General features: G+C 48.0%; 1 protein-coding gene across 3 annotated transcripts; it reads right to left on the reverse strand.

Annotated features, from left to right (window-relative positions):
* Positions 1–316: 316 nt before the first annotated feature.
* On the reverse strand, positions 317–24,677 carry BMP3 (bone morphogenetic protein 3). 3 transcript variants are annotated; one of them, XM_075998689.1, is made up of 4 exons: positions 24,341–24,677; positions 13,609–14,519; positions 2,105–2,318; positions 317–1,987 (listed from the first exon to the last, which is right to left on the reverse strand). In XM_075998689.1, the coding sequence occupies exons 1-3, from the start codon at positions 24,675–24,677 to the stop codon at positions 2,127–2,129; spliced, it is 1,440 nt and encodes a 479-aa protein (XP_075854804.1). In that variant the 3' UTR covers positions 317–1,987; positions 2,105–2,126. The 3 variants fall into 3 exon arrangements, with proteins under 3 accessions (XP_075854804.1, XP_075854803.1, XP_075854802.1); XM_075998688.1 differs by having other exon boundaries at positions 2,085–2,318; XM_075998687.1 differs by having other exon boundaries at positions 317–2,318.
* Between the last annotated feature and the right edge of the window lie 485 nt (positions 24,678–25,162).

Genomic DNA, 25,162 nt, shown 5'->3' on the forward strand with positions numbered 1-25,162 from the left:
CGCCCACCACTGGGGCTGATTTTCATAGCCATGCCCATCACTAAGGCTGATTTTCATAGCCATGCCCATCACTGGGGCTGATTTTCGGGGTAGGGCTTCTATTGCGCACGTGCTTAGACATCCTGCTGGGGCTCGTTTTATGGGGAGGGCTTATTTTAGGGGAAACATGGTAGGTTGTGTGCTCCATTCACGGTGTCGTTTGCAAATGTGTTCGACTCTGTGCCTAAGCTTTATGATCTCCTTCCAAATAAATGCAGCCGAAAAGCTTTTGGGAAACACACTCTTTCACAGTAAGGAGAAAAGAACGGGGAACTGGTCAATTCAGCAATTTTTATTTCCGTACTGTGTAACGAATAGCTCTTCGTGACTGGAAGGAAATGATACAGATTCAGCGAAGCTTGTACATCGGTTGTGAAATGTCCTTCACGCTTTTCCTCCGGTACACCCTTCATGCGGATTGGACCAAAGAACCAAATTTCGCTTTGCATCCAATCACCATAGTAAAAAGTACTTCTCATCATCCGAGGACGAAAATTATTACCCATGTAGGAAGACGACAGCCGTTAAATAAATTAAAAGCATCTTTGAAGTTTTTCCATATACATATATAATATACATATATATTTCTTTTAAAATTTCCATTGACTGTACAAGAATTAAATTCTCAACTGAAACATTTACAGAAACGAGGGTAGAAAGCTGCAGGACTGGTTTTTAGCAAAAAAAAAAAAAAAAAAAGGGATCATTTTGACACACTTAGCAACATTGAGATACATTCTCAGGGGGAAAAAAGAGAGAACTCTACAAGTCAGTCAGCCGTACCCAAGATTTCTTATTTAATCACCGTACATAGCAGGTGTGCGTAGCTAGTTGCTAACTCAACCTCGATTCAACAAGAAGTCAGTATCCAGATGTTAGTTATTAGTGCAGAGAAGTAAAAGGAAGACTAAATCGAATAATGTAATTATTTAAAAAAAATTTTTTTTTTTTATATATAAATCAGACTGGTCATAGTATGACTCACATATGGTTGCCTAGGAAAATATTAGATGGAAAAGTAAGAGTTTTCTCCAGAAATATTAAGGTAAAAAAAATTCTATCTTAACAAATATAGCCACGACGGGCGAATATAAAACTGTACCTGGAATATTGTATTCCAAAGAGCCGAGGGATCCAATTTTCCAGTTGAAGTAAGGTCTACAACCCCAATTCCTGTAAGTCCAGCATTATTTACATAGCTCACAACAAAGGACTTCAAAAATATCGTCTGGACATTGGCAGTCCGTTAATTTGAATTCCAGAGAGTCAGTTGTTTAAAAAGGAATTCCGTGAAGTTCTCATCATTGAATGGTGTTGCCGGGATATGAAATTATATATATATAAAAAAAGCAACAACGACAACAAAGAGACCCGTGTGAACTGAAGTATAAAAGCTTCCTACGGAGGGGACAGGCACTGGTCACATGTGCACGCACATGCACATACTTTGACACTCAACACACACTCTCTCTACACAACTCGCACCATGACTCCATGACTCACGGAGGAAAAGCAAAAAAGCAAACAAGAGTTTCAAAAGCTTTTGGAGCTAAACACCAAAGTGGATGGGATTATTTAGCACTTGCTGGGTTAACTCGGGAATCTTAAGGCAACGGGCCTGCTTGAAACAGGTGCAATGACTACTCCCCTTTAGCCGTTAAACGAGAAGAGATTAACGATAAGCTATTGCTGTCTGTCTATTTCCCATCTGTTTTCAAAGACCGTCACAAAAATAAATCCGTGTGCTCTCCGACAGCTCTACCCACGGTCTGAGTGACAACTTTTTGTGTGTGTGATTTAATAAAGAAAAAAAAAAAGAGAGAGAGAGAGAAAAATAGATGTCCACGTTTACAAACATCTTGCTTTTAGTTACATTCAGAAGCAAATAAGGTCCACACAGTTCTCCTCGACAGAAATCTTCGGTCTGTTTGCTCGTTCTCTTCTGACTCTAGAAAAAAAGGAAAAAAAAAATCTTTTGGAGCAAAATGCATTGGCAGTGCAAAAAAATAAAATTAAATTAAAAAAAAAAGTCCATGAAAACAAACTTAATGATGGAATGGAGCACCCCTGTTGAGTTGGTTGCCGGGTCATCTGCAAGCACAGGATTCTACTGTCATGTTAGGATAGACTTTAAGCACGACATTCTTGTTTTCGTCGAAGAATAAGATGCTGAGCGAGGACATCTTTTCGGGGACACAGCAGGGCTCAGGGATCCGGGGGATGACGCCCACCGCTCTCACTATGCTCTGGATGGTGGCGTGGTTGGATGGCCTCAAAGACTAGAACGAGAAAATGGAAGAAGAACACAAGGTGTAGCCAGGTGGAACTGCTTCTCCACTCCTCCCTCCCCACCACGTAAAAAAAACTGCTTTTTTTTTTTCCGACCGTTTAATAAAAGCCCGTGGCATCATTCTACGTCCAACTCCATCTCCTGCTCTGCACCCCCAGGGAAAAATGGTCACTGCAATAAATAAACGCCTGCTGCATTCTTGGCATGCGATGCATAGCGTCTCTAATCCTTGCCATAAATAACGTTTCTTAGCATTTTGCAAAGACTCCAAAAAAAAAAACTTCAAGGGCGTGTCTGATGTCAAACGTGCTGCTAGGTGGCAGAGTGAGGGCTTAAACCCGGTCCTCCCAGCCACAAGCACTTAATCACAAACAGCTGGGTTGCCAAACACGCAACTGATTACCTTCAATGAGGTTTTCGATAGCAAGGTTGCAACCAAAAGGATTGGTTTGTCGACTCTCATTGCAAAGAACCCTAACAAGCATCCTACGCAACAAAGATGCACAATTCGCTGCTGTTACAGTGATATCAACACATCGTTGCTAAAAAAGAAAACCGAGTCAGAGGGGCGTTGATTTGTTTAATTTATTGAGTAGTTGCTAGGAGGATGAGCTTCACCGTTCCGCTAATATATTGGCAACGATTGAACTCTCTCGAGAAGCACCCACTGGGGTTAAGAAGACCGGTCACCCTTGGCCACTGGGGGTCAGTGTTGCGCTGTGGGTTTGGCATTAAACTTGGTAGAGCTGGCTCTGAGCGCGGGCCAGGTCCCCTGGGAATAAAACTGGGGGTTGTTCTAGGGATGGCAGGAACTGCACCAAAGAAGCCTGGGCAAAAATCTCTTCCCTAAGAAAACGCCAAATGGAATCATTGACCACCATGTGAAAAAGGTGGTTTATTTAGCAAGCCCATAACAGCTATCCTCTACCTAAAGGAACTGTTGATTTGTAAGCACAGAGTGTTAGGTATTGCAAGAGTGGTCGTAAGAACTCCTTAAGTAATGCCACACTTTACTCTCCTTCCTTCCTTCTTTTTTTTTTTCTTTTTTTTTTTTTGAGACAGAGTCTCGCTCTGTTGCCCGGGCTACAGTGAGTGCCGTGGCGTCAGCCTCGCTCACAGCAACCTCCAACTCCTGGGCTCAAGCGATCCTCCTACCTCAGTCTCCTCCCGAGTAGCTGGGACCACAGGCATGCGCCACCATGCCCGGCTAATTTTTTTCTATATATATTAGTTGGCCAATGAATTTCTTTCTATTTTTAGTAGAGACGGGGGGGGGTCTCGCTCTTGCTCAGGCTGGTCTTGAACTCCTGACCTCAAGCGATCCTCCCACCTCGGCCCCCCTAGTAGCTGGGACTACAGGCGTGTGCCACCATGCCCGGCTCATTTTTTCTGTATTTTTTAGTTGTCCAATTAATTTCTTTCTATTTTTAGTAGAGACGAGGGTCTCGCTCTTGCTCAGGCTGGTCTTGAACTCCTGACCTCAAGCGATCCTCCTGCCTCGGCCTCCCAGAGAGCTAGGATTACAGGCGTGAGCCGCCGCACCTGGCCAAGGGGCCGGAATTCGTGACGTCAGTTTCCCCCACAATGCTTCTTTCCGGCAGGTGTAAATAGTTTTGTTTTAAGCACGCTGAGAAACAGGAATTTGGCAACTTTCCGGAGATGGGGTCAGGAATAGGATTTAGACCCAAACTCCGGCTTTTTCATTACTCAGGGCTCAGCAGAACCTTTGCCCCAGTGAACTGGTACTTTAATTTCAAATTCCTACAACTCCTATCATGGGAAACTGGGACAAGTTAAAAGGTTAAGGGTTCTTTTTTTTTTTTAACTATATGACAGTCTAAGTTCTAAAGTTTAAATATTCCTTTGAGTTTCACCAAACAAATGACTTTTAAAAGCTGAAAATGTGTTTGTTAGGAATAAAGCTAATAGCTACAAATTTTGTGGGAATCGACAACTTTCCTACTACTCTAGTGGATAACATTTTATTGCAGCGCGTTTATATTATTATTTTTTTATGTTTCTGGAATTATTTTCAGAGAAATAAAACCCAGTAAACCGCATAGAAGTTACAGTAGAAATAAAAATTGTTTTCAGAAATTAAAAAAAAAAAAGGTTAAAGGTTCATACAGGCCAAGGAAGAAGCAAATAATATAGAAAGCTGGCATACTAAAAAAAAAAAAAAAGTATTCCTTATGGCAGAGAAAGGGCAAATCTAATTTATCTCATCCTATATTTCAATTTCAATGAAAAACAAATTATCCACACATTAGACCTCAACTTTACTATGAATAGGAATAAATTAAGAAATTAGTCTTAACAACGAGCAACTGTTCTTGCCCTTTTTTTTTCTTAGAGACTTTAAATGTATGTTAAAAAGAATAGTTGACTTTTAATTAATTAAAATTGACTTTTAATTAATTGCAAAGCATTGTATTCTCGCCTTAAGGAAGTCCATGCTGTTCTACTTTGCATATTATACACCATGCATGATCAATAATGCATGCATAACTTACGCAAACTGCGATCAATATTGCACAAATATTGTAGCCATTTCTTATTTCATATCCATTGGTATTTTCTAAAGAAAGCTTTTGTGGCCATCTACTTTTCTCTCTTGACTTAATCCAAACAGCTTGTCATGCATCCCCAAAGGATTTTTCTTTTCTTTTTTTTTTGAGACAGAGTCTCACTCTGATGCCTAGGCTAGAGTGAGTGCCGTGGCGTCAGTTTAGCTCACAGCAACCTCCAACTCCTGGTCTCAAGCAATCCTCCTGCCTCAGCCTCCTCCCGAGTAGCTGGGACTACAGGCACGTGCCACCATGCCCGGCTAATTTTTTCTATGTATTTTTAGTTGGCCAATTAATTTGTTTCTATTTTTAGTAGAGATGAGGTCTCGCTCTTGCTCAGGCTGGTTGGTCTCGAACTCCTGACCTCGAGTGATCCTCCCGCCTCGGCCTCCCAGAGTTGCTAGGATGACAGGCGTGAGCCACCGCGCCCGGCCTCCAAAGAATTTTTCGAGTCAGATTTTCTGACATTATTCTGTTATTTTAACGTTTAATGACTCCCATCATATTTAAATTTCACGCAAAGTAGATCTACTGAATTAGCTGAGTTCCTGGGTGATAAATACCGCTCTGCCTTGCTGGTCTTCAGTCTTGAGAGTGGTGTGCACTCCAGGCACTGGCTAAATACTTGCTAAATGGATGCAATTCCATTTATAATTTCAAATTCCTAAAACTCCCTATCATGGGAAACTGGAACAAGTTAAAAGGTTAAGGGTTCATTTTTTTTTTTGTCTTTTTTTTTTTTTTAACTATATGACAGTCTAAGTTCTAGAGTTTAAATATTCCTCTGAGTTTCACCAAACAAATGACTTGCAAGAAATAGCATACCCTCTGTTTTTTTTTTTTTTTTTTTTTACCTATTTCTTTGGAAAGAATTCCCGCCGACAAAAATAAAAGGCTCCGTTCAAATGACCTGGTGTAGACACGGAAAATATTCATGGGTGTTTCCTAGGAAAATTCCTGTCCTTTTTTTAAAAAAAAAATTTTTTTTTTTTCTGAAGCTCCAACTCACAGATGATAGATTCAGAAACTATGATTCCATGAGCAGTCTCGAGTCTCCAGTGAGCTTGCTGGACTCCAGGCACAAGACCTTGATTCTGGGTTGGGGTGTCTGATACCAGGGACATCTCAGATTGCAAGGGAGTTCCTCTCTTTCCTTCCCTCATTCTGGAATCCTCTGACGGAGCTGCCCTTACCAGGAATAATTATGTCACGCACAAAAGATCCATGCAGTCACTTGCTGGTGTGGGGCACAGAGCCAGGGCCTCGTTTTTGTTTGTTTTTGAGTTCAGGTCAACTTTCCTTAGGAGCTTGAGTCAGGAAATGAAGAAACCCATCGATCGCAAACACCTGTCCGACCTCTTTTTCTCACCGGTCTCTCCCTGTCCCTAATGAGGGTGTAGCATGACCTCCACGTCAGTCTAAGTAATTTTTTTTTTTTTTTTTTTTTGCTTAGGTGACTCAGTCCATCAAGATTGAGTATATTTTTAGAGCTCATCTTCATGGCTAGAGATTAGAATGGGAGGATTCAGGAAATTAAAGAATGGAGGGTGTGTGTCACGTTGAACTCGGTAAACGTGAATTTCTTCTTTATATGGGATACCTGGTGTAGTGTGTTTCAATTCTTTTTTTTTTTTTTTTTTGAGACAGAGTCTCGCTCTGTCGCCCAGGCTACAGTGAGTGCCGTGGCGTCAGCCTCGCTCACAGCAACCTCCAACTCCTGGGCTCAAGCGATCCTCCTGCCTCAGCCTCCCGAGTAGCTGGGACTACAGGCATGCCCCTCCATGCCCTGCTAATTTTTTCTGTATATATATTAGTTGGCCAATTAATTTCTTTCTATTTATAGTAGAGACGGGGTCTTGCTCTTGCTCAGGCTGGTTTCGAACTCCTGACCTTGAGCAATTCGGCCTCCCAGAGAGCTAGGATGACAGGCGTGAGCCACCGCGCCCGGCCTGTTTCGATTCTTAATTCTGCCTCATTCTACGTCTTTGCTATTCCTAGCTTTTGCAAAAAAATAATAAAAAAAAATAACTTCACTCCTCTACTCCTTGTTCGTGCTCCTGGCTCTCTGTGAGCCACAACGGCTCAATCATTTTCATCTGAAATCTCTGTTTTCCCTGTCTCTGTCGAGGTGGCCAGGAGAGGAGAAGGGATTGAACTTGGCTTTCGCTCCGTGGGCATTTTTCATCTCCTGGCAGGATTCCAAGAGTCTCCCTCCCCCCTCCCTCCCGACCCCGGGTAGAGAGAACAGATTGGCTGGAAGGTTCTAGAAATCAGAAGAAAAAAAAAAAAATCCAAACTGTCGCCGTGTTTGCGAACGAAATCAACAGCGGTCAGGTCTGCACCTGCCGAGCCGTGTGCAAAGTCCTGGGAGTTGAAATTTGATGACGGGTGGGCAAGGGGAGGCAGTTCGCCCGCTCCCAGAGCCTCCGTGCCTGACCCGGGCGTGGGGTTGGCTTTTGCTCCAGACGCTTGGGGCCCGGCCCGAGTGGGTGTGACCGCGAAGCCAGAGAATATCTCATCGGAATCGGGGAAAAGGGCAAAGCCCGGAATGCGGGGCGGGCGGAACACAGCTGTTCTGAATTACAGAGCAGGTTGTCAGCTTTTGCAGACAGAGGGCCTCGCCCCGCAGAGAGTCTGCTCGGCTCGCTCTCAAAGCTCGGGAGGCCGAGAGAGAGGGGAGGCCAGCCCGGGAGAGAAAGCCGATCTGGAGTCTGAACGCTTTTTGGCTCTTCAGTTATTCCACGTGTGTTGTATTGACCTGGCCAGGGACCTGTGTTATCCTACGTTGCTTGCACTGTATTTTTTTTTTTATTTTTTTGAGACAGAGTCTCACTTTGTTCAGCCTCGCTCACAGCCAACCTCAAACTCCTGGCCTCAAGCGATCCTCCTGCCCCAGCCTCCTCCTGAGTAGCTGGGACTACAGGCATGCACCACCATGCCCGGCTAAGTTTCCCTATATATATTTTTAGTTGGTCAATTCATTTCTTTCTATTTTTAGTAGAGACGGGGTCTCACTCTTGCTCAGGCTGGTTTCGAACTCCTGACCTCAAGCGATCCTCCCGCCTCGGCCTCCCAGAGTGCTGGGTTTATACAGGCGTGAGCCGCTGTGAGCAGCCAACTTGGACTGTATTTTTATTGAAACGGTTTGCTCTGATCGCCACAATGGACCCTGTGCTGACTGCAGCGATGCTTGTTAATTACCCTTAAGGTAGCCGCTGCGTGTGCCTCAGTTTCCCTGCTCTTGTAGTCACCGTACCTCTCGAAAGACCTCAAGCCTGAGAAGCTTAAAGGGAACCGCTAGAAAGCCATAAAAGTTATGCAGGCCGGGCGCGGTGGCTCACGCCTGTCATCCCAGCACTCTGGGAGGCCGAGGAGGGAGGATCGCTCGAGGTCAGGAGTTCAAGACCAGCCTGAACAAGAGCGAGACCCCGTCTCTACTATAAATAGAAATAAATTAATTGGCCAACTAAGAAATATACAGGAAAAAAAAATGAGCCAGGCATGGTGGCGCATGCCTGTAGTCCCAGCTACTCGGGAGGAGGCTGAGGCAGGAGGATCGCTTGAGCCCAGGAGTCTGAGGTTGCTGTGAGCGAGGCTGACGCCACGGCACTCAGTCTAGCCCGGGCGACAGAGTGAGACTCTGACTCAAAATAATAATAATAATAATAATAAAAGTTATGCAGAGCCACACAAGTGATGAGAGATCGAGGACTCTCTGCAGCAGCCGGACACGTCCACTGTCGACTTTGCAAAAGCAAATCTCGAGCTCAGAGAGAAAACCTCACACTTATCCCTGCTCTGTCCCCCTGGAGTTCTGATTTTGCCATTCCAAACTCTGACAACTGTCAGGATGAGTTCAGTTGCTTTCTTGATTCTGTGACTCTCCGGAGAAACCTCGGGGGGAGAACCCTAGTTTCAGCTTTGTGATGTTCGAGAAGGGACTAGAAGCATCCAGAAAACTTTTTTTCTTCCCTTACGGCCTCTATTCTCTCGATCCGTTTTCCTCTGTCGTCTTTGCTCAGTTTTCTGCACTTAGTTTCTATTCTTCTCAGCCACGGCCGTGAACAGTGACGTCAATAAGAAATGTTCACAAATGCCTGCTAAGGGCAAGGAGCTCTGCTATCTCATTTTCCCCACAATTTTCATTAGGTAGAAACTATTATCTTTGCCTGTCATCCTAGCTCTCTGGGAGGCCGAGGTGGGAGGATCGTTTGAGCTCAGGAGTTCGAGACCGGCCTGAGCAAGAGTGAGACCCCGTCTCCACTAAAAAAATAGAAAGAAATTTAGCTGGGTAACTAATATGTGTGTGTGTGTGTGTGTAAAATTAGCCGGGCGTGGTGGCGCATGCCTATAGTCCCAGCTACTTGGGAGGCTGAGGCAGGAGGATCCCTGAAGGTCAGGAGTTTCAGACCAGTAAGAGCAAGAGCAAAACCCCTGTCTCTACTAATTAATTGATCAACTAAAAAATATATAGAAAAAATGAGCTGGGCATGGTGGTGCATGCCTGTAGTCCCAGCTACTCAGGGAGGAGGCTGAGGCAGGAGGATCCCTTGAGAAAGAAATTAATTGGCCAACTGAAAATATATAGAAAAAATGAGCCGGGCGTGGTGGCGCATGCCTGTAGTCCCAGCTACTCGGGAGGAGGCTGAGGCAGGAGGATCGCTTGAGCCCAGGAGTTGGAGGTTGCTGTGAGCGAGGCCGACGCCACGGCACTCACTCTAGCCTGGGCAACAAAGTGAGACTCTGTCTCAAAAAAAAAAAGAAAAGAAAAGAAAAGAAAAGAAACTATTATCTTTGTTCTTTACTATCTCACCAGTTTCGAAAACGAGAACACCAACACGCAGAGAGAGTTTTAGCGACTTCTCCCAGGAGCTCTAGCTGGTGCGCGGTGAGACCCAGATTCAAGCCAAGAGGATTTGGCTCCGAATGAGGCTACTGGAAGTGCAATCTGGGTAGGGGCAGCATCCACGTCACCTGGGAGCCTGTGGCATATGCAAAGAATCTTAGCCCCTCCCCCCACCCCCGCCATCCCCGGGATCAAAGCCTACACGCCAGCTAGACTCTAGGCTGGGCGTCCTCAAACGACAGCCCACGGGCCACACACGGGTGTCTCTGCCCGTTTGGTTTTTTCACTTCAAAATAAGCTGCGTGCAGTGCGCATAGGAATTGGTTCATAGTTTTTTGGGGTTTTTTTTTTGAGACAGAGTCTCACTCTGTTGCCCAGGCTAGAGTGAGTGCTGTGGCGTCAGCCTCGCTCACAGCAACCTCAGACTCCTGGGCTCAAGCGATCCTCCTGCCTCAGCCTCCCGAGTGGCTGGGACTACAGGCATGCGCCACCATGCCCGGCTAATTTTTTCTATATGTATATTAGTTGGCCAATTAATTTATTTCTATTTATAGTAGAGACGGGGTCTCGCTCTTGCTCAGGCTGGTTTCAAACTCCTGACCTCGAGCGATCCTCCTGCCTCGGCCTCCCTAGTAGCTGGGACTACAGGCATGAGCCACCATGCCCGGCACATTTTTTTTTCTATATATTAGTTGGCCAATGAATTTATTTCTATTTATAGTAGAGACGGGGGGGTCTCGATCTTGCTCAGGCTGGTTTCGAACTCCTGACCTCGAGCAATCCTCCCGCCTCGGCCTCCCAGAGTGCTAGGATTACAGGCGTGAGCCACATAGTTTTTTTCTTTTTTTTTTTTAAACTAGAGTCTGGCCCTCCAACAGCCGACAGTGAACAGTGAACTTAGTCCCCCCACCCCTACCCCGTTTAAAAAGTTTGAGGACCCCTGCATTAGGCGATTTGTAGATTCTGCTCATGCTTAAGAACCTTGACCAAGAACGCACGATCCATTAATTAGTCTGCTGCACTAAACATACTTCTGTCCTCAAATTTATCTCTGCTATCCCGATCCCTCCCAGTTTTTAAATTCTTCTTCTTTAGACCACTGAGGACCACGGTGGAGCTCTTTGGAAGCAACCTCGGGTTTTTGGGCAGTAAAAGCCGGTGCCGGGATGGGCGGACAGAGTAGGAAGTTAGCAGGTGGGGCGGGACACTAAGCCAGAGAGCACATTTTACTCTAGAATGTACTATTTACTTCCTGAGTTCAAAGAGAACAGGCACTTGGACTGTCTGTGCAGGGTCCAGGGGCTGGGGGAGAGGAATAGAAGAGACAAAATACATGTGTCAGGACACTGAGTACAAATGGGATAGCTAACGAACAGTTCTTAACGGATTTTGGAAGAGCCACAGGTAAGCCCTGACAGGGTCGAAATAAATAGGTCTCGGAAGACGTGTAAAGAGTCCTTGCACCCTATTTTGATTTCCTTGTTAACGTCTCCCAGGGAAGCAAAGGAAATAAATAAATACGCTCGGTGCATTTCACGAGGCCGGTTATCCTGGGCCAGTCCTGGACCCTGACCTCCTTGGGGACAAGGCTTCTCACGAGACACCATGTATCAAAAACTGTTCCGCGCCAGGGCATCGACCCCCACTGGCCCCTCTCTTTGCTGTCAGGGAATCCACTCATTACTCGAATAGCCCCCCAAAAGAGTCAGCCTTCTGCACCCTGCAGTTTGCTCCTTGCAGAAGGGTAGCTTCACACGGAACCACGTACCGTGTTTGCCCGAAAATAAGCCCTACCCATAAAACAAGCCCCAGCAGGATGTCTAAGCACGTGCGCAATAGAAGCCCTACCCCGGAAATCAGCCCTAGTGACGGGCGTGGCCATGAAAATCAGCCCTGGTGATGGGCGTGGCTATGAAAATCAGCCCTAGTGATGGGCATGGCTATGAAAATCAGCCCTAGTGATGGGTGTGGCTATGAAAACCAGCCCTAGTGACGGGCGTGGCTATGAAAATCAGCCCTAGTGATGGGCGTGGCTATGAAAATCAGCCCCAGTGGTGGGCGTGGCTATGAAAATCAGCCCTAGTGACGGGTGTGGCTATGAAAACCAGCCCTAGTGACGGGCGTGGCTATGAAAATCAGCCCTAGTGGTGGGTGTGGCTATGAAAATCAGCCCAGGTGATGGGCGTGGCTATGAAAATCAGCCCTAGTGATGGGCGTGGCTATGAAAATCAGCCCTAGTGAGGGGGCGTGGCTATGAAAATCAGCCCTAGTGATGGGCGTGGCTATGAAAATCAGCCCTAGTGACGGGCGTGGCTGCACAGCGCATCTGCACAACCCATGCGTGCCATGCGGAGCGGGAAAGAACACGGGCAGCCCTTCTCATCCGCCCCGTGAGAGCTCTAGTGCTCGACAGGAGAGATTGGGGCCGGTGGCTCTAAGGGAAACAGAGTCGCAAGACATTCAGGATGGGATTCGGGGTCTGGAGAGTGAGGATGATGTTCCAGAAGAAGACGACTTCACTCTGTTTGAATGAATGTAGATTGTTGTACCGTGCTTAAAAACACACACACACACACACACACACACACACATCCCCTGAAAATAAGCCCTAGAGTGTCTTCTTGAGGAAAAATAAATAGAAGACCCTGTCTTATTTTCGGAGAAACACGGTAGCTGATTTGCTTGAAAGGAATGCAAAATGCACTCCGCACTCATATTTTTTTCTCCTGTCTTTCTTGACATCGATACTACCTTCCATATCACTTTTGCAACCCTTAAAGAAAAAACAAACCTGTGATTTACTTTCTCCCATCAATTTAGCAAATAATGGTCCCTGTAGACTTTGCAAAGGTTCTCCCATCCATTTAGCAAATCAGGGTCCAGATAGACTTTGCAAAGGTTACCCCATCCATTCAGCAAATCAGGATCCAGAGAGACTTTGCAAAGGTTACCCCGTCCATTTAGCAAATCAGGATCCAGATAGACTTTGCAAAGGTTACCCCATCCATTCAGCAAATCAGGGTCCAGCTAGACTTTGCAAAGGTTACCCCAACCATTTAGCAAATCAGGGTCCAGGTAGACTTTGCAAAGGTTACCCCATCCATTCAGCAAATCAGGATCCAGATAGACTTTGCAAAGGTTATCCCATCCATTTAGCAAATCAGGGTCCAGAGAGACTTTGCAAAGGTTACCCCATCCATTTAGCAAATCAGGGTCCAGGTAGACTTTGCAAAGGTTACCCCAACCATTTAGCAAATCAGGGTCCAGAAAGAATTTGCAAAGGTTACCCCAACCATTTAGCAAATCAGGGTCCAGGTAGACTCTGCAAAGGTTACCTCAATCATTTAGCAAATCAGGGTCCAGAGAGACTTTGCAAAGGTTACCCCAACCACTTAGCAAATCAGGGTCCAGAGAGACTTTGCAAAGGTTACCCCATCCATTCAGCAAATCAGGATCCAGATAGACTTTGCAAAGCTTACCCCAACCATTCAGCAAATCAGGATCCAGATAGACTTTGCAAAGGTTACCCCATCCATTCAGCAAATCAGGATCCAGATAGACTTTGCAAAGGTTACCCCATCCATTCAGCAAATCAGGGTCCAGATAGACTTTGCAAAGCTTACCCCATCCATTCAGCAAATCAGGGTCCAGATAGACTTTGCAAAGGTTAACTCATCCATTTAGCAAATCAGGGTCCAGGTAGACTCTGCAAAGATTACCCCAACCACTTAGCAAATCACGGTCCCGCTAGACTTTGCAAAAGAAGATGCACACTTTGCACCAACTCATCTCGGCGTGTCTTTCTACCCCACTACGGATGCAGGAAGTGAGCGGGGAGGGGTGGGAGGACAGAGGGCCGAGGCTACCTTGGGCATAGGGAACTGGCAGGCGCCGGAGCAGTAGTAGGCGTCGAAGGACTTGGGGGAGATGATCCACTCGCTCCAGCCGATGTCCGCAAAGTCCACTTTCAGGTACCTCCTGGCGCAATTTCGGGGTTCGGTCCACTGCTTTCTCCTCGCCTTCTTCAGGGTGTGCTCGTCGAACTGGAGCGTCTGGGAACTCTTTTGGGGGGAGCCCTTCCTCTGTTTCTTTCTGCTTCTGCCCTTCTCGGGGGGCTGGGTCTGCAGGGCCTTGTAAGGCTCCCTCTGGCCCCAGACCTGGTCCCTGGTGTACTGGTGATATTCCGCCCCGGGAAGCTCATTGTTCTGCAGGGGCAGCAGGGCGGCCGCAGAGCGCTTCCTCCTCCTCCTCCTCCTCCTCTGTTCCAGGGACAGGGTGGCTCCGATGTGGCTGTCCAGCTGGGCCGAGGCCCCCGTGACAACATCCCGGCGTGCCCAAAAGCTAGACGCCACGCTGTCCGGCTCAGACATGGCAGCGTCGTTGGCATAGACCAGGATGTAAGGCTCCAGAGGAAGGGACGTCCTCTTCGGAGGTGGGTGGCCCTCGGCGGTCACGTTGAGCCCCAGGAGGAGCTGGCCGTTGTCCCTGGCCTTCCTTAAGAGCTGCGTGACGTCTTTAGACAGCCAGGCTGCGGCGTCTCCAGGGGGCCTGGCCGGGTCGATGGACAGGTGGCCTAGGAGGCGGCTTTGGTTTCTGCCGGGCGTGAGGGTCCACGCGGAGATGCCTATCTGATGGGGGCACCCCGGGGACGCCGGGCAGCTCGGGCCGGCGGTGGCCAGCTCCCCGAAGGGCAGGTGCAGCGTGGCGGACAGAATGCTTTCCGACTTGCTCAGGGAAGTCAGATTGAAAACGAGCAGCCCCTGGCTCTCAGGGGTTCCTAGGAAAGAAAGAAGGTAAACAGGAGTCAAAACAGGATGCCACCATGAACCGAAAATGAAATCAGGGACCCTACCTGTAAGAGAACCTAAACCGTGAAATTCTTGGAAGGAAACATGGGGGTGAATCGTCACCACCTGGAATCTGGCAGTGGTCTCTTAAGGACAGTGTTTCCCTGAAATAAGCCCTACCCGTGAAACAAGCCCCAGCAGGGTGTCTGAGCAGGTGTGCAATAGAAGCCTTAACCCCAAAATCAGCCCTAGTGATGGGCGTGGCTATGAAAAATCAGCCCAAGTAGTGGGCGTGGCTATGAAAATAAGCCCTGGTGATGGGCGTGGCTATGAAAATCAGCCCTAGTAATGGGTGTGGCTATGAAAATCAGACCTGGTGATGGGCGTGACTATGAAAATCAGCCCTGGTGGTGGGCGTGGCTATGAAAATCAGCCCTGGTGATGGGCGTGGCTATGAAAATCAGCCCTAGTGATGGGTGTGGCTATGAAAATCAGCCCTAGTGATGGGTGTGGCTATGAAAATCAGCCCTAGTAATGGGTGTGGCTATGAAAATCAGCCCTGGTGATGGGCGTGGCTATGAAAATCAGCCCCAGTGGTGGGCGTGGCTATGAAAATCAGCCCTAGTGATGGGCGTGGCTATGAAAATCAGCCCTAGTGATGGGTGTGGCTATGAAAATCAGCCCTAGTGATGGGTGTGGCTATGAAAATCAGCCCTGGTGATGGGCGTGGCTATGAAAATCAGCCCCGGTGATGGGCGTGGCTATGAAAATCAGCCCCAGTGGTGGGCGTGGCTATGAAAATCAGCCCTAGTGATGGGCGTGGCTATGAAAATCAGCCCTAGTAGTGGGCGTGGCTATGAAAATAAGCCCTGGTGATGGGCGTGGCTATGAAAATCAGCCCTAGTGATGGGTGTGGCTATGAAAATCAGCCCTAGTGATGGGCGGGGATATGAAAATCAGCCCTAGTGATGGGTGTGGCTATGAAAATCAGCCCTAGTGATGGGTGTGGCTATGAAAATCAGCCCTAGTGATGGGTGTGGCTATGAAAATCAGACCTGGTGTTGGGCGTGGCTATGAAAATCAGCCCCAGTGGTGGGCGTGGCTATGAAAATCAGCCCTAGTGGTGGGCGTGGCTATGAAAATCAGCCCTAGTGATGGGCGTGGCTATGAAAATCAGCCCTAGTGATGGGCGGGGCTATGAAAATCAGCCCTAGTGATGGGTGTGGCTATGAAAATCAGCCCTAGTGATGGGTGTGGCTATGAAAATCAGCCCTAGTAATGGGTGTGGCTATGAAAATCAGACCTGGTGATGGGCGTGGCTATGAAAATCAGCCCCAGTGGTGGGCGTGGCTATGAAAATCAGCCCTAGTGGTGGGCGTGGCTATGAAAATCAGCCCTAGTGGTGGGCGTGGCTATGAAAATCAGCCCTAGTGACGGGCGTGGCTGCGCAGCGCATCTGCACAACCCATGCGTGTGGTCTCGGAGCGGGAAAGAACACGAGCAGCCCTTCTCATCTGCCCCGTGAGAGCTCTAGTGCTCGACAGGAGAGATCGGGGCCGGTGGCTCTAAAGGAAACAGAGTCACAAGACATTCAGGATGGGATTCGGGGTCTGGAGAGTGAGGATGATGTCCCAGAAGAAGACGACTTCACTGTGTTTGAATCAATGCAGATGGTTGCACCGCACTTAAAAAAAAAGTAACACATCCTCTGAAAATAAGCCCTAGGGTGTCTTCTTGAGGAAAAATAGATAGAAGACTCTGTCTTATTTTCGGGGAAACACGGTACCACCGGCTGCTCCCAGCTCTTCCCAAAGAAATAGTTTGGATGCTGAAATATAACTACCCATAGGTGGCGCTATCTTCTCACTCTTGGCTGGTATTGGCAACAGCCTGGATTTTTCTTGCTGGTAATAAATATATCTTCTGCAGCCCGGTTAGGCTTTGCCATTGGCAGGATAACCTTGCCAATTTTGAACTCCCTGGAGTTATAACACCCGAAGCATGGAAAAATGGGTTTAGGAGTCAGGTGAGTGGCTGGCCAAGCAAGCCACACTTTCTTTTACACACCTGGGACTTTGCACCCTCCTGTTGTTGCTTCTGTCTAGCATAGCTGTACCCACCCTTTTTATCCTGGATAATTCAGATTTTTTTTTTTTTTTTACGCAAGGAGGCAAGCTTGTCATGATGGCCTGATTCCTTGGTCAGGACCCTGCCTCTGTTACCACGTTCATTACTCTGCTACGACTCCTTCCCAAGACCATAAACTCCTCAAAGACAAGGCTCTATATTAAGTCAAACCGTTGTTCAGCCCATGGTGGCACAGGGCTGGACTCTTTTTTATTTTTTTTTTTTGGAGACAGAGTCTCACTCTGTTTCTTAGGCTAGAGTGAGTGCCGTGGCGTCAGCCTCATTCACAGCAACCTCCGACTCCTGGGCTCAAGCGATCCTCCTGCCTCAGCCTCCTCCCGAGTAGCTGGGACTACAGGCATGCACCACCACGCCTGGCCGATTTTTTCTATATATATTTTTAGGTGACCAATTAATTTCTTTCTATTTTTAGTAGAGACAGGGGTCTGGCTCTTGCTCAGGCTGGTTTCGAACTCCTGACCTTGAGCGATCCTCCCGCCTCGGCCTCCCAGAGTGCCGGGATGACAGGCGTGAGCCACCCCGCCCTGCCCAAGCAATCTTGATAAACTGACTTCAAGACCTTCTCCAGGCCAAAAACTGTCACAAAGGCAGTAATACACCTTCTAAGGTAAGAGACGCTTACTGCTACATAAATTAATAAACCATTTATTTGTCCACGGAGAGACCCCCTAAAAGGACCACCAGATGAGACCAGCAGTATTAGCACATTAATCATCCTAGTTATTCGGACGCCAATGATGATGATATAAAATAGTCAAAACTCTAAGGTCACAATTTTGGAGCAGTGTTGCTCAACTATGGATCAAAACCACCTGTAAGGGCTTGTTAAAACACAGATTTGTGGCTGGGCGTGGTGGCTCACGCCTGTAATCCTAGCACTCTGGGAGGCCGAGGCGGGAGGATTGCTCGAGGTTGGGAGTTCGAAACCATCCTGAGCAAGAGCGAGACCCCGTCTCTACTAAAAATAGAAAGAAATTAATTGACCAACTAAAAATATATATACAAAAAATTAGCCAGGCATGGTGGCACATGCCTGTAGTCCCAGCTACTCGGGAGGCTGAGGCAGGAGGATCGCTTGAGCCCAGGAGTTGGAGGTTGCTGTGAGCGAGGCTGACGCCACGGCACTCACTCTAGCCTGGGCAACAAAAGTGAGACTCTGTCTCAAAAAAAAAAAAAAAACAAAAAAACAAAAAAAAACCACACAGATTTGTGAGTGACCCTCTCCCGCCCAGAGTTTGGTTCTTTGATTCGGAATGTTTGCTCTGGGCTGGAGAATTTCTGCCAAGGTTCTAGCTGATATTGATTCTTCTAATCCAGGGACTGTACTTTGAGAACAGCTAACTTTGAGAAATCTCTACTCCAAGACACAGACAAGCCTGTTCCTCTTTGCTACCATATTTAGGACAGAAATCATCGCTTGTTGAACGCAGGTTTGGGATATAGATTGTGTTACGGAATGACTACCACCTCTTTATTTCCACATGGTCACCCAAGTGGTCTCTGTGCTACGCACACACAAAAAAATCACATATCATCAACATTTGAGACACATTTAAGGCTCCGTGGGAAGCTAGAGGGAGAAAATCTTTTAAAATATTAAAGAATATTAATATAATACCCAATTTATATCTGGATTTTAAACTTTCAATGCGTCTTCACATGCACTTTTTGTCAATTGGGTTTCACCATTTTTCTGTGAGACAGACACAGTCGGTATGATTGCACCCATTTGATAGATGAGGAAACTGAGAATAATAATACTAGCTGACTTATTTTAGCAGTTCAACCAAGATTAGAGTTTAGATCTAACTCCTAGGCCTTAAGGTAACAGAAAAATCAAAACGCCGGCAATCCTTTCCCTACTTGGAAACCATTTCTCTTAACCCAGACCCAAGTGCAGCAATTACACTCAGTTCAGTCTTGAATGAAATTACAATGCATGCAATTATTTACATGCAGTGCATGCAAATCAAATGCGATTCAATTGCAATGGTCTCTGAAGGGAAAGCAAACAAGAGTACAGTTGCTTTAACTGTAAAATAAAAGGGCTGCACCAAGAACCATTTCCAAAACTATTGGATGCAATCATTTTATAAAAGGAACATATAAAAGTACCTTACTTAGTGCAGCAAGAACTAACTGAAGCCGGTAATACAGTGGGATCGTTTTTTGCTCAAACGCTTTTATTCCTGATACACTCGAAGATAATAAAAGCACTCCTTTTACCGTGGTTCTGTTGCCAAGAGAAGATGCATCTTAAGTGAAGGTGGATCACTGAAGGTGTCAATAAACACGCCAATACGTCAATAAACAGGAGTCAATAAACACGTCAATAAACACTCTATGACGTATGTGCTTACGTTTTACATAAATGAAGAGAAATTTCTGCCTTTCAATATACCGTCCCTGGGCCAGGCGTGGTGGCTCATGCCTGTAATCCTAGCACTCTGGGATCCTCCTGCCTCAGCCTCCTCCCGAGTAGCTGGGACTACAGGCATGCACCACCACGCCCGGCTCATTTTTTCTATATATATTAGTTGGCCAATTAATTTTCTTTCTATTTATAGTAGAGACGGGGTCTTGCTCTTGCTCAGGCTGGTCTCGAACTCCTGACCTCGAGCAATCCTCCCGCCTCGGCCTCCCAGAGTGCTGGGATGACAGGGGTGAACCACCGAGCCCCGGCCTGGTATTATGTATTTTTTAATGGCAGAGATTATAAAGCTGTCTTGATTATGGTAAAAAAAAGTTCACTAAAGCCATCATATGTGAATCAAGGCAGCTGATGTCTACTGTGCTTTAAAATAAAGACATCAGATAATCCAAGTACTTTTTAATTTCAAGTCTAGTCTTTAGGCGCTAGGCATTTCCAAGTAACTACATTTTAATAAAGTTATTATAGCTCCTTGCTATCAAACCCATCCAGAAATGATGCTTTCCCGTCGGTCCATGTATTTTTATAGGAATGGGCTCTATTGGAGTGATCATTCAGCCCTTAATCATAGACTATTTTCCCCCAAAGCCTTATATTTTAGCCTTGTATTTCAGAAATATGTGAAACTCATAATTCTTCATTTTAAAAGTTTTTTTTGAATAGTAGGAAAGAATCTGTCCTTCCTCAGTAAAGGAAAATATTCACATTGGGTTTGGATTGCCTCAATTTTTTTTTTTTTCGGTCTATGAAATACGTAAGATTTTTTTTTTTTTTTTTAAAAGGCAATACGTACCCACTGGAATGTAATCTCTCTATAGCTGTCTACCACAAACAGTGATCATTTCCTAATAAAAAACACTTGTCTTTTAATCGTTTTTCCTACAGAAGTTACATTTGTGATTAAGGAAAATAAGATGAAGGGACTATGGGAATGATGAGAAAATAATGAACATCAATCGTCTATCTTGAAAGATCAAGGAGGAGGAACCCTTGTTGTAAAATATTCTCATTTTATCACATAGAAGCCACAGACAGGCCGGGCACGGTGGCTCACGCCTGTCATCCCAGCACTCTGGGAGGCTGAGGCGGGAGGATCACTCGAGGTCAGGAGTTCGAGACCAGCCTGAGCAAGAGCAAGACCCCCGTCTCTACTAAAAATAGAAAGAAATTAATTGGCCAACTAAAAATACATAGAAAAAAAATGAGCCGGGCGTGGTGGCATACGCCTGTAGTCCCAGCTACTCGGGAGGAGGCTGAGGCAGGAGGATCGCTTGAGCCCAGGAGTTGGAGGTTGCTGTGAGCGATGCTGACGCCATGGTACTCACTCTAGCCTGGACCACAAGAGTTAGACTCTGTCTGTCAAAAAAAAAAAAAAAAAAAAAAAAAAAAAAAAAAAAAAAAAGAAAGAAAGAAAGAAAAGAAAAAGAGAAACAAAAGAAGCCAAAGACAACTGAAACCAAGAGTAAAATAAAAGCTGATTTCAAATCCTTCTGTCTTCCTCCAAGGTGGTGCGTTTTTTAAAAGCGTGGAACTTCTCTGTCATCAAGCGTTTTGCAAATTACCTTTCGCAAAGGGAAAGATAAAACCTATCTTTATGTAAGCCCTTCCCCATCACACACACACACACACACACACACACAAAAAAAAAAAAAAACCATAGGAGGGCTCCAAACTCACAGTGTCGGCATAACAAATGCAAACCGTCTTGATTACGGTAAAAAAAAAAAAAAAAAGTTCACTAAAGCCATCATATATGTGATCCAAGGCAGGCATATATGGGATTCAAGGATTCCTCCTCAAGGGAGGAGGAGAAGAGGGGTTAGCAGAACGTGTGTTTAGGACGGATGCCATCCCACCTTCCAGTAATGGTTTAAGTAGAAAGTAACCAGAGGCAGACCACGGCCGCTGAGTTGCAACCAAAGATATTCTGGGCTTAGAACAATAAATAATTTCAATCAAGTAGGTTCCGAGGAGCAACCAGGGCTCCAGGGCTATCACTGAGGCTAGAGTCTGCCGGCTCAGCAGCTGCTTCATAACACAACGTGACAACACAACACCTGACCTTTCATTAAAGTATTCCAGGCGTCCTCAAACCACGGCCCGAGGGCCACGTGCGGGTGTTTTTGCCCGTTTGCTTTTTTTTTTTACTTCAAAATAGGATCTGTGCAATGTGCATGGGAATTTGTTCATAGTTGTTTTTTTTTTTTTTAACTAGAGTCCGGCCCTCCAATGGTCTGAGGGACAGGGAACTGGCCCCCCGTTTAAAAAGTTTGAGGACCCCTGCTTGAAGCCTATACGTTGTGAAACTTAAACATATCTGGACTGGAAAACACGTCAATTTATTCATGCAAGACAGCACCCTTCGCCTACATCAGAACATATGTCGCTGGCCGGGCGCGGTGGCTCACGCCTGTCATCCCGGCACTCTGGGAGGCCGAGGCGGGAGGATTGCTCGAGGTCAGGAGTTCGAGAGACCAGCCTGAGCAAGAGCGAGACCCCGTCTCTACTAAAAAATAGAAAGAAATGAATTGGCCAACTAAAAATATATAGAAAAATGAGCCGGGCATGGTGGCGCATGCCTGTAGTCCCAGCTACTCGGGAGGAGGCTGAGGCAGGAGGATCGCTTGAGCCCAGGAGTTGGAGGTTGCTGTGAGTGAGGCTGACGCTCTGGCTGAGACTCTGTCTCAAAAAAAATGAAAAACCTTAGCACCATCCTGGAGTCCTGCCTTATTAGAGCCAGAACTGCCTTATAATGAAGTCTCTCTCTCTCTCTTTTTTTTTTTTTTTGAGTTACTCGAACCTTCTTCTGTGGTTGGTTCCACTGCCTAAAACAAACAAACAAACAAACAAACGCTACACAATATGTGCATGGACTAAACTCAAATTCCACCTCAAACCAAGTGGTTTGTGTGATAACACAAAACTTACTGGTACAGGAAAGTAACTACTGTGCATCTCTTGGGTGGCTCGGCTAGTCCCCTAAGGCAGGCGTCCTCAAACTACGGCCCGAGGGCCACATGCGGCCCGCCCAGGACATTTATCCCGCTATGCCGGGTGTTTTTGCCGCCGCTGCCTGTCCTGCTTAGCAGCCGTCCCGTCCCGGGCCCGCAGTGCGCTCTTTTCAACGGTCTGAGGGACGGTGACCTGGCCCCCCTCCCCGTTTTAAAAACTTGGAGGACCCCTGCCCTAAGGAATAGAATCAAGAAAATGAGTATCAAGGCAAGAGCGATTTGACAAACTTGGTCGTGGCCACCCAACTTTCTCCCGATCTTTGCTAACAACCACGTGGCCACACGTGGTTACACGGATGTAATCAAGGCAGTCACTGCCGCGGTCAGCTGTCGGGACAGACCCCCCCTCCCACGGCAAGGATGCTGAGCGCGGGTTTTTGTTCCCTTAGCCGGGAGGCCAGCTCCTTGCAGACCACGAGCAGAGCCTGGTTTTCAGAAGACAGTGAAATCTGCTTCCGTTCAGACCCTGGCCAAAGACGTCTGCGTTACAAAAAGCATCGTTCACATTTTTTTGTTTGTTTGTTTGTTTTTATTTTTTTTTTTTTGGAGACAGAGTCTCGCTTTGTTGCCCAGGCTAGAGTGAGTGCCGTGGCGTCAGCCTCGCTCACAGCAACCTCCAACTCCTGGGCTCAAGCGATCCTCCTGCCTCAGCCTCCGGAGTAGCTGGGACTACAGGCATGCGCCACCACGCCCGGCTACTTTTTTGTATATATATATTTTTAGTTGTCCAATTAATTTCTTTCTATTTTTAGTAGAGACGGGGGTCTTGCTCAGAGCTGGTTTCGAACTCCTGACCTCGAGCGATCCTCCCGCCTCGGCCTCCCAGAGTGCTGGGATGACAGGCGTGAGAGCCACCGCGCCCGGCCCCGCGCCGTTCACATTTATTGGGAATGTCACCGTTCCTACGATGAGCTCTGAAAGTGCATTTACAGCAGTATCAGTCTAGAACTTTCCTGGATGGGGAATCTTCACTTTTCCTTTTATTTTTTATTTATTTATTTATTTAGTTTCCAGGAAGAAACCTACCTATCAAAGCGTTGGGAAATTTCTTTCTAGAGATCCTGACCAAACGGATGGATGGATGAAGGCCTGGCCTCCTGCCTTAAAGATGCCTGGCTATTTTTTTTTTTTTTTTTTCAACATGCTTTGCAGTTACTTTTCCCCCCGCCCCGGTTATCATGCATGCCTGGTCCATCTTCAAAGCACAGAAACAGAGGGAGGTGTCCAGAAAACTTTCCCTTTTTTTAAGCCTAGTTAGCACCAGGGAGGGAGGGAGGCAGGCCCTGAGCAGTGTAAGTTACTTGCTCCACCGCAGGAACTAGGAGAAGGCTTCTTGCTGAGCCATGCCGCGTCTCAGCCCCAAGCTGATCTGTGCTGAAAAGTGGGACAAGAGCCGGTTCTCACCGGGTGGATTCCAGGAGGTGTTTACACCCTGTGCCGGCTGCTCCCTCCACCCTCCTCTCCCAGCTCCTCCCAGCATGGACTGTGCAACCTCTATTTGCCCAGATGGCTTTTAAAGAACCCAAAAACACCAAAGCACCTGGTTTTGCTTGTGTGTGTGTGTGTGGTTTTTTTTTTTTTTTCCCCACCAAGGAAGAGGAAGCTAGCCAGCAGAACGTGTCCATGGTGATATAGCGACAAAAAGGGGTGCAGAGTTAAGAGCTGGTGCAGGATCCAGCTCTTAAAAGGCAAATGTGCAAAAAAAAAAAAAAAAAAAAAAAAAGTTCTGAGTCTGACTTCTCTCCTCTTGGTGATGAAGGTGGCTTGATTTCCAACCCAAGGGACTTCCCGCTGAGCGATTTGGGAATCAGCAGAATGAGGCACCCCAGGACAGACAGCCTGGGTATTGGGGAGAGGGGTCCCCCCGTTTGCCCTTCTTCCAAACACCCCCTCCAGCAGCCAGGTCCCCTCCTCTGCTTCTGCTCGCCCCAGTCTGCCTCTCCTCTTGTCCCCTCTTGCTGCAAGTTTCCAAAACTAGGTCTGCCAGGGAGGAGACGCACCTGGGGCAATGCCAGGTGTGAGACGATGGGACAGGACGGAGGGGCGCAGGGGGCGGCTGGAGAGGGCGCGGAAGGGTCCTTAAGGGGGTGCATGGACAGGGGCAGGGGGCGCACGAGGAAGCCAGGGGTTAGGGGAGGGGGTGTCCTGCTTGGGGGAGCCCAAAAGGCACCCTGGGAGGGAGGGAGGGATGGGGTACGTGGGTCCCCGCGCGCGCTCTCACCTGTCGCCTTGCCTCGGAAGCTGCGCACCGTGTTGCCTTCGCGCGGGGCCCGGGCGCGCGTGGGCCCCAGACTCCGCGCCACCTGGGCGCCGCTGTACCTGTCGTAGAGTCGCAGCATGTGCTCCGACGCCCCGTCCCGTGGCCGGAGCTCCTCGGGGCTCGGGCCACCGCCTCTCGCGCGGCCACCTGGCGCGGCTCCGTGGCGCTCGGGGACATGCTGCTCCCGCTGCTGGTGCTGCTGGTGCTGCTGCTGCTGCTGCTTCGGCCTCTCCCCCTGCGCCAGGCTCAGGCAGAAGCAGCCCAGCCACAGACGGAGCAGCCCGCGCGCCCCGGCCATGGCGAGGTGGCGGTCCCCGCCGGCTGCGCAGGCGACACCCCGGGGGCACGACGCGCCGGAGACGGAGCCCGAGTGCGCGCAACTTCAAGTCGGGTGGGGCGAGGGCGCCCGGGGGAGCCGGGGCTGGGCGAGGACGGGGCGGCGACGGGGAGCCGCCGCGCGCCCCGGCAGGCAGGTGTCCAGGTGTCTGTCCGTGTCCCCGCGGCGCTGCGCGCACCGTGCCCGCCCGGGCGCCGGGAAGCGGGCTCTGGTTTGTCCCAGCCTCGGACTCTCGCCGGTTTCGGGGACACCCGCCCCGCCGCGCTGGCCGGGGACCCAAAGCGCCGCGTCCGAGCGGCCCCGCGTGCGCCCGGGTGCGGGCGGCCCAGCTCGGCGGGTCCAGGGGCCGCAGCCGCGCCGAGTGTCGCGCGTGTGTCCGGGTGCGAGTGTCAGAGAGAGACACACACGCGCGCACGCACGCACTCTGGTGCGGGTCCTTCGCTCCC

This window comes from Microcebus murinus, chromosome 29 (genome assembly GCF_040939455.1).
Source record: "Microcebus murinus isolate Inina chromosome 29, M.murinus_Inina_mat1.0, whole genome shotgun sequence".
In the NCBI taxonomy this organism is placed as follows: domain Eukaryota; kingdom Metazoa; phylum Chordata; class Mammalia; order Primates; family Cheirogaleidae; genus Microcebus; species Microcebus murinus.